The sequence below is a fragment of the Neodiprion pinetum genome, chromosome 6 (genome assembly GCF_021155775.2).
Source record: "Neodiprion pinetum isolate iyNeoPine1 chromosome 6, iyNeoPine1.2, whole genome shotgun sequence".
Classification (NCBI taxonomy): domain Eukaryota; kingdom Metazoa; phylum Arthropoda; class Insecta; order Hymenoptera; family Diprionidae; genus Neodiprion; species Neodiprion pinetum.
In genome coordinates, this window is record NC_060237.1 from 4924699 (window position 1) to 4934321 (window position 9623).

General features: G+C 44.4%; 1 protein-coding gene across 3 annotated transcripts; it reads left to right on the forward strand.

Moving 5' to 3' along the window:
- Nucleotides 1-912: 912 nt before the first annotated feature.
- Nucleotides 913-9574, forward strand: LOC124222448 (serine-rich adhesin for platelets). 3 transcript variants are annotated; one of them, XM_046633426.2, is made up of 7 exons: nt 913-1951; nt 5397-7082; nt 7191-7409; nt 7522-7821; nt 7899-8120; nt 8381-8803; nt 8910-9574. In XM_046633426.2, exons 1-7 carry the CDS (start codon nt 1937-1939, stop codon nt 8928-8930), a joined length of 2886 nt encoding a protein of 961 aa, XP_046489382.1. In that variant the 5' UTR covers nt 913-1936; the 3' UTR covers nt 8931-9574. The 3 variants fall into 3 exon arrangements, with proteins under 3 accessions (XP_046489382.1, XP_046489381.1, XP_068993564.1); XM_046633425.2 differs by having other exon boundaries at nt 913-1690; nt 1902-1951; nt 5397-7409; nt 8910-9573; XM_069137463.1 differs by having other exon boundaries at nt 5397-7409; nt 8910-9573.
- Nucleotides 9575-9623: the final 49 nt, after the last annotated feature.

Below are 9623 nucleotides of genomic sequence, written 5' to 3' on the forward strand. Positions count from 1 at the left end.
GATTCGTTATGAATTCGTTAGTCGTCTTAAGACCTAATTCAGATTCCGTCGAGCAGATGTTCGCCGACTTGATTCGTTGGTCGGCTTAACTCGCAACTTGCGCTATCGTCTTTGCGTACACGCGAAAGTAAAAGTCCCCTCGTGAGTTGACCCAGGCTTTTCTCGACGCTTGACACTCGTTGCTATTTCAATCACGTTGAACCGGTCCCTCTTCCAATTGCACTCGCATTAATTTACTCAGCTGCGACATGCCTATACCGCCTACACAAACTAAGGAAAAAAGTCAGTGCATTGATAATAAAATATTATCAAGCATACATACGCTCGATTTATGGAGTACTGAAAATAACGCGCCCTGCTAACGCAGCGGTGGATTTCGCAGATAAGATATCTTGCCAGTCGTAATAATAAAAAAATTTATTTACTCTCGATTCGACCAAGGATTTTTCGTCACCACATTTCCGTCTTATTCTTTGTAAACCCAGGTCTGAAAACCTAAAAAGTTACAAAACCTTCATAAATCGCAGGAAAGTATATTTGTCAGTAAATGGCTTGCTCGCGATGCTCCGGTTGTCAACGACTTTCGTTTCGTTTACCTTTCGTTTGAATTTTCAACACGTTTGCTTCAACGTGGCGTCACGTTTGCAGTTAGTTACTGTTTCTTTCATTTTATACCTGTCTTGATACAATCTTTTGGCTTCTCCGTTAGCTACCGACACATATCATCAATCATTTTGCTATCCCAAACGGTTTTTAGCTACATTAACGTCTCATCTGACACTCACGGTGACAACGATAACGAACACGACTGACAAAAAGGTACATAATACCAGAGGAGGCCATCAAACTCATGACTACTTTCACGTCACTTTCTGGCGATTTTGTATTCCGCAGGAGCGAGTGCTATCCGAAGATTTCCTCATTCTACTACGCGATCCGATCGTTTGCTCGCAGTCTGTCAACGCCAGTGTTAGGTGCGGCTTTTTCGAGGATCAGTACGTCCCTGAAATATTTATTACACATTATTATATTACGAATTCTAACCTACTGCGCAGTGGTTAGGTATCGTTGCCTATGGTATGAACGCTGTGACGATGCTATAGGACGACTTCGAGATAAGCATAGAGTATTTTTCGTTCCTCGACACTGCACTATTGAGGATCGGAATTTGAGATAAGATGATTTGGGTGAATCATACTTTCTTCTTCGTCTTAATGGTTTGGTCAGATTCCTGCGAAAAGAAATAATCACCTGTCTGGAATTCGTTTGTCGAATGCCGCGCAGCCCCTTTTTTGGAGGGATAAGTCAGGGTAAAAAATGATGGCGTCGATCGTTGCTGGCCATTCCCTGAGACCCGAGCAGCTAGCAGGTAAAATATCACCTGTTTAAAGTGTTCACGGTGGGCAGGTATGCGGGTGGGTGTTTGTTCAGGTATCCTTAGACCTGGGACCGGCGGCAGCCCCCCTCCGAAAGAAATGGAGCCGAGGACCACTAGAAGTAGCCTTCGCATGCCTCGTCGAAGGAGAGAATCATGCGTACCAGGGTTTTCGTCGTGGATATAAGCAACCCGGGGTACGGGGACGACCGACTCTCTCTTTGACCCTCACCAAGAGCTCGTCTACCTAGTGCTTACACATAATTTCATTCTTCGACATCCTTTCGTTTTGGAACAACGCGCGCTGCACCATCGGTATCTATCGGAGCGTTGTGTTACGTTGATTACCAAAATTTTAGAATCATCTTATTCTTAGTTTGTACATGTTTAAACTCATTTTGCATTTAGCTAAGACGTGGAAAAATATTTCATATCTATGATCCTCATCCCGGATGATTTGATTTATGCATTTTACCTGTTTCCAATTGTGTGTTCAACGTTTGTGATTAAATTCGGTGTTTCGCAGTTAATGTGTGATGCTACAACATAAGGAGAGTTAAAATGGATATCAAGCTTGTGAGTAATTATACAAATTCTGATCACAAACGTTCCTCAGTCTTGTTCTCTGCATGTTAATAAACCTGATCATTATTAAAGACGGTGCCTGTGGCATGATTTTCTATGCAATGTTGTCCCCGTCAGGTGATATCCTTAAAAATGATTCTATATAAGACATTTTGACTGTAACACCGAGTCAAAGGAGGAAATAAATCTCATTTTGTCACGTTTATTATAGAATTACCATAATCGCGTTTCAGCTGATCAATCGATGGAATACGTATATGGGACAGAAGAAAGTGTCTCAATATCTGTTTGTCTGTTTGTTATTCTCTGGGCAAGGACTCTCCGCGAATCAGCAATCGTTGAATCCGTCAACCGATATACGTGCGATTGAATGAAGTTCGACGTTTCGCACTGCAGCCGCGTTTCTGCAGACGTATGTATCTGGGTTTGGTTTGAGTCCAAAAGGAAACTTCGCGATACGTGACCCTAATAGTAAATGCAACATAGTCGTTCACACTTTTCTCTCCTCAATTCTCGAGTTGCATCGGTGATGAGAATTTCGAATGGTCGTGGTCTTCGAATTCGACACAGTTTTCGTTTTTCAATGAACACAATATTTCGCCCGTACAGTCGAAAGCCGACATTGACGAAATTCGACATGGTTCTAACAATTATCGGGAGTACTCTAACTCGGGGTCCTCACGTGCTGCTGATGCGTGCCCGCAGTGTCTCTTCCTCTTCTACAGCTTCTGAGCTTCCGTACAGCTCTCGCATGAACCGCCAACCCACTTACCTACATTACACAGCGTCATCCCGTGCTGTACTTATGGATATATTATACACACACTTCACGTGTCCGTATAGTCACTCACGCTACAGCCAGTGGTACTTACGGATTGTCATTACCTGCATTGCGGCTCGTTATCGTTCGCGTGTTGACTGTTGTCGATCTTATGTCACGCGCTTTGAAACTTTCATCTCTATATATCTCTTCTTCGACCATGACCCGATCTCATTCGAGTTTTCCATACAAGGATCATTCGGATGCAGGTCCAATTCAGGTCTGAGATCCAGTTCTCAGGGCCATGGCGAATCAGAGAATTCATGATATTTATAACATCTTATGCAATTTATTCTTGATTATTATACTATGCACAAAAACTTAAAATATGCGATTTTTTTTTTACCATCGAGTTGAATAAGGTGATGATTCATTATCGGCCAGAAACTTTTAATTGGTCTCCATAAAGCTGTAAAATAATAAACCAAACCCCAGTTATAGTAACACACCTGTATAAGTCTGGCTCTGACATTGACTCTGACACTGGTTCTGAACATACATTTGAAATCTATTGGTGAGAAAAAAAAAATGGCACAGATGAGATAGAAGAATGTGTATTACGAGGGCAAAGAGAATAGAAAAATAGAGAGATAAGATTACCTGGTGCTTGAGCAGCGTGCGAAACTCTCACGCACCAGCTCTCCCTCTTTTCTTCTCTCTCTTGTTATCTCAGTATTTTCTCCGCTTCCGCGTGCTTCAGGGCCTTCTTGAATGAAACTATATCTACATAGGCAGGTAAGTGCATAAGGAGAGCAAGAGGCCGTATCATTCGACGATAAACCGGAAACAGTCGTAGGAAAGTGAACTTCGTGCTATTGACGTGAATACTAATTGTAAAGCTATCCGAATATTCGAATATATGTTGTGACTATAATAGTTTAGCAAGTCCTAGGCTTTGCATACTACGGAATAATTCGACACTCTGTATAACCGTATAATAGAGGTATATCAATAATGATCACAAAAGTCAACTACTACCATTGTAATCTCGAAGAACGAGACTCGAAACATAATTCACGTTGGCATCTAACAGCAAAGTTTTTTCATAGTGCCATTCACCTATGCCGATAAATTGCGACTTGCAAAATTATACGAAGTTTCTTGTTATGAGTTTAGAAACTGCACGTTACTATATAGCTCCAATCAGACTAGTCGTATTGCACATGTGACATTAGTTTTCACGCAAGTAAATTACCATCATTAAATATAACGTGGAACAAGGAAAATAAACATGAAGAAACCAATCGTTTCCCCGAGATACGACTGGAAAGACGCAGTAATTTCTTTGTCACCATTAGTAGTATTTATCGGTAGTAGGACTGAAGGGGAAACTGGTACACGGTCGTGTTAGTATAGAAATCGATCTCCAGCTGCAATCTCGATGTGTATGAGTCTACTTACTCTCTATGAGACCGTGCGTGAATTTCTAATTAAACAGTAAATACAGAATGAAAATGTCAGTGTGCAGGAACAGCCTGGTACGATGGCTGCGAACATACTGCGAACGATGCTTCAATTTTCATGTTACTACTCAATAGCCGAAATTCCGTAACAATTCAATTACTTTGTTTGAAGGAAGTTTTATCTTGCCGTGACGTTTTATCATGAGATATTGATTGTTGTAATATCGAGAGTACCCGCGTTTGTATTTTCTTACGGCAGCCGCACTCCGACGCGTTGAAACGAAAGTAATGCCGATGCGAGTTGTAGCGCTAATTTACCAGCAACTCTTGCATTGGCTACTTGGGGCGTTGGAGATAACTGCAGAGATAACGAAGCTAAGGTACAGAGCCACAGGGCCTGAGAACTCTTCCACTTTCATTGACCCCAGACTTCTAATCTCTGGGAACCGCGGCTGTGGTCACGATGGATTAGACGTACTTACCACGAATTTTCCTCCATCTACCAAAAATTACCCGTCAACTTAGAGTTTCTACTAATTAAATGTTATTCTGTGGTTTAACACCTCGGCGTTAGTCGACTTAAAAGGGTTCGAGGCGAAAGCGAATGATTTCGACTTGGCTAATTAGCTTGATTTCACGCCTTAACCACCACTCGAAGGTTGGTCTGGACCATCCTGCAGCTGCATAAACAATTCCACGTGAAAACATTATTCTAGTAAAACCCACGAGACGTGCAGTACTGAGCAGAGCACAGCCATGCAGGCAGGTTCTCACGGCGTGGCCCACTTAAACGTGGTTTCCTTGTTCTACACTCGACGCATCCGCACGCTATATGATCGCTTCACTAGCTTTAACGCCGTCTTCTATCATCCAGACGCGGATCAAGCACCAGAATCATCTTTCACAATCAGCAGCTACACTGCTTTTCTCGCAGTTACCTGTAGTTGCATCGAGTCCAATTTTACCGCCAATAATGCATCTGACCGCGTCCATAAGCACGCCTACTTTACGAGCAACCGATACCCGGGTAATAACCAGGGGCACCGATAGCACGTACAGTGTTGGCGCAATGTAATCGTCTATGCAGCCGGCACACTTTAGCGAATCGATTCCGTTTACCGGTGGTTGGCTAAGCCTCGATTACGTGACCAATAATAGAAACAGGGATGAAAATTTTTCTGGAAATAAGAATTTGTAATTGATGTCGTTTCAGAATTCCACCTGGGTGGCTCTGGTACTTGCCGTTCTCGTTCTCGTCATCGCGACGAGTTCCGCTGGTCACAGGAGTCGCGGATCGGGCAGAATCGCTTACAGAGGTCACAATCGACGGGAAGTTCGCGACTACCTCGCCCCGCCGTCACAAAACGCTTTCGACACGCGCTACGGAATTCCGTCGCGCCGGCCGTCTCCGCTGATACCCTATCGACCTGGCAGATACTTGGACCCTCCTCCAACTCCGTCGACCGAAGCACCGGGCTACTTTTCCAGGTTCATGAGCTGGATTAATCCATGGGGAGGAACTACAACAGTCGCGCCATCCGGCTACCTACCTCCAGAGGTCAAGGCGAAAGAAAACAAATGCAGTCCGTGCAACAAGATACCCTGGAACCCGATGGCAAATAACGGTCAGCACGATGCATACGGGTCAGGCACGACGAACGTAGAGATCCAACCTAGCGATGGTCAGGAGGGGAAGAACAACGGTGGTTCATTCACATTGAGCTACTCGGAAGGCATCCGTGTCCCTGACTTCAGCTATGGACGTCCCACCAGCCCGCAAACCGAAGGTTTGCAACCGCCACCGGCGGACTTGAGTGCATCACCACCGATTCCGTTTCCTTATTTATATCCAGGCCCAATGCCGCCCCTCTTCAAGGCCAAGCCGTTCCACTCTTCGCCGGATTTCTTCAAGCCTACGCCTTCCATCCAACTGACATCAGGTCTGCCAGAATTTACTCCCGAGTCAATACCGAACTTTTCCGGCCCCGAGCAACAGCATCTTGACGATGGACACGTGGACGTTCTGCCCCCAGGCGCAGAGGTCGATATTTCGGGTCATGGTACCGAAATTCGTGACACGCCACCCCCTGGATACGAGGGATCGTCTTTCGAAAGTGAAGGGTATCACGAAATCGGGTACGGAAGCACCACACTGAACGTTGACCAGTCAAAGACAGTTACGGCCGGCTACAATGTTCAGCCCCCAGTGACCGTTGAGGTAATTCATAGCGTTCCTGCAGCTGAATTTTCGGCGTCAGTAGATCACCCTGTACACTATGAGGAGTCACCGATTATTGATCTGAGCAAAGATGATCAGAGGGAACCCCAGGGTGCGGTGCAACAAAATGGCGACAGTGATTATACGCCCGGATTAAATCCACCGCCGAATGAAGCAGTCTATTCCTACAATAGCAATAGCGGAGATTCACTCACAACCGTCGCAGCGAAGGATGAAAGTCGTAAAAACTCCTACGGTATTCCCGTGAACAATAATCTACTCGCGGACTCACTGGCTGCTTCATCTTCTACAAACGGAACCAGTTTTTCACCCACGCCGTCTTACAACATTCTAGGTGTCGACGAACTCCCCGTCAGTCATGAAACTGCCAAATCAAACGCTTACGAGAGCTTTCCGCCCTCGACGGAGAAACTTTTAATATCTGTCCAAAATTCAGAGCAGAATTTTCAAGAACCGAGCAAACAGCCACTGAATGGCTCTACTCTACAACAGCAGACTCCGCAGAATCATGGGAAGATCGTCGACAGTTATCAACAGAACATAAAACAACCGTCCAGCGGTCAGTCAGCCGTCATCCAAAATCCAGAACCTCTTGTCTCGTATCGCCCCGATTCGCTCTACGTACCTTATCCCCCGTATTCTGGAACTAACACCCAACAGGTAGGCGTCAAATCCACTGGAAACTCCCAGCCGCCCGTAGCCATAGGTCCAACCACCGAGGAGCCGTTCTTAGATGCTCTGCTCAAATCCTACGACAATTTCAAACAGGAGATGGCTGTGAAGGACTATCAGGAAAGATTGAGGACAGAGAGCCAGCAGAATCAGGGATCATGGAATTCGCCTTCACTCAGAGGCACGACTTGGGTCTCGCAACCGCAGCCGAGTTTCGCAGTGCCGGGGAGCATAAATCCCAGCGTTTTCCCCGGTGGGAATACGATCAACTCCCAGAACCAGCGGCAACAGTCGGGAGTCAAAAGAAACAAGCAGGTGATTGAGAAGTGTTGTTGTGTATTTTATCATTATCATAAGTATCGATAACCGTATGGGATTGGAGATGTCATACCTCATGTCATATGCTTTACACCATTTTTTCTTCCAGGTGCAGATCATAATTCCTTACACCTCACAGTACACGCCGAGTCCATTTCAGCCTGTCCCGGATGATTGGAGTGGCCGCGGTTCCCTTGAACAAACTCAAGGAAGGAAAGTTCCTGTGATTGATGAAGCAGATCACAACTATGTTGGACAAGAGTCTCAGAATGTTGAGATTAAGAGGCCATTAAGGCCCTTGGAAAACCTGTTATCTAAAGAAATTTCCAAGAAACCATTTGTCAAGCAGGAGAACAATTCCATCGACGTCACGAGGCTTCAGAAGAACATCGACAATTGGACTATTCAGGTGAGCGAAGGTTTCGAATGTTGTTCCTTACGGCTTTTGCATTTCCCACATTCTTAATTGCGATTCATTTACTTTAGGAATACTCGCGTGGAATGACTTCGAGCACCGCTCTACCCAGTTCTTCGCATCCCTACCTTCTGCCGTCTAAAAAAATACCAAATGAATACTTGACCAGCACTCAGTCCTCGGCTCCCCAGGAAAGGATTGACACGAATCAGTCCGACTTACCCGGCCTTAACTACAATGATCTCGAACACGAAGGTGCTGCAAGTGGCCGTGTCGATGTTCCTCATATTCAGGTTACTCTTCTGAGTATTTAATCCACCACAGTTACCATCCGTACATTGATTCCTATAAGTTGAAATTCGTGACTCGAGATTTATTTAGCAGATGGAATCAGTCGGTGAAGGTCAGAGGAAGAAAGACTAATGATGTGCCGAAACGTCACACACAACGTAAATGCAAAACAAGGCAGTTTTTTTCTCCTTTTGACCTTCACCGACTAATTTAATCTTCTTAATATACTGACTCCAAAACTCAACACTTGTTTTTTGACTAGGTATTTCGCGTCGAGAGCGTGTCTAAGTCAACTGAGACCGATAAAAGCCCGATAACCACGTCCACAACAACAGAGAGTACGACCTCCGCATCTTCACTTTCATCTTTCACATCGACGTCACCAACGACGACGACGACTCAACAGTCGTGGGCTGAGCTTCCGGTGTCTATTTCACCGCACAACAACGAACGAGTTTACGTTGTCACGCCACAGCCGGTGAGAACGTCCAAATCAGAAAAATATGAGGCAATCGAGAGAGCCTACCAGGTGCTACCCCAGGCGGTTAATAATCTGGCATCCGCGTCTGTGAGCGCTCCCGAAGATTCCCCCCTTTGGGGAATTATGGAACACGAAAAATACGCGAGAAACGACGAAAGAAACCCGAACGCTACCGTTCCGATTCTCTATTCCGGACATTCTAAGGCAAGCATTGATTATCCGACCCAGAACCAAGTTTCGCGATTTTAACACGAAAACGCGAAAAACTAGAATACCTCTTACTTGGATAACTCATATCTCATTTTTTCAGGTTTCCAACGCAAAACATTGACCGTCTTAAAAGATGATCCACGACTGCTCAAACTGTCGAAGTAATTTACGATTGAAACAATTTTCGAGTGAACGTGAAGCTTATATAGTATTTATACGTAGATAAAATATCATATTGTGATTTCTGTGCGAATGATTTGTGCATGGTGTAGATGGACAACTTGGGTTGCCTACAATAAGACTGTGTTTTGACATTAATGTAATTGATAACGTAGTTTTTAGTTAGATTATATTAATCCTATGCTTACAATGTAAATGCGCAATAGTCATGTCCTGTGTATATTTCTTGTGCAGCAAGTTTTCCTTTTTCTTGCTGAGAAGGACCTAATTGCCAGTTATATAATGTATTGTACACGTGTGCACTCTGCACACATACACTGTAAAGTCGAGATAAGTAAACGGTGAATTTTCAAGCTTCAAAATAACACGTGCCTTTCAAATGTAGACAGTCGTAATCCTCTTCTATCGTTGCTTCTATTAGTCATCAACTTGATCATTTGACAACTCGACGACGTAAAGATTTACACCACTAACGTAACTGCTAGTCGCTATCTGCGGAGCGCTTTCTCTGTTCGCCATAAAATTGGTTCACAGTTTAATTTTCATTCCTTGCAGTTCGTGTTTATTCATCTAGATAAAAAAAAATCTCTTCTACTACTTTAACGTGACAAGATTTCTTATCCAAATGGACAAG

Bases quoted from the DNA above. Each gene is read 5' to 3' on its own strand.
- LOC124222448 (XM_069137463.1), top strand. The intron at 8,121-8,380 runs GTTACTCTTCTG...TTTTTTGACTAG, and splicing joins TCGATGTTCCTCATATTCAG to GTATTTCGCGTCGAGAGCGT. The intron at 8,804-8,909 runs GCAAGCATTGAT...TCATTTTTTCAG, and splicing joins TCTATTCCGGACATTCTAAG to GTTTCCAACGCAAAACATTG.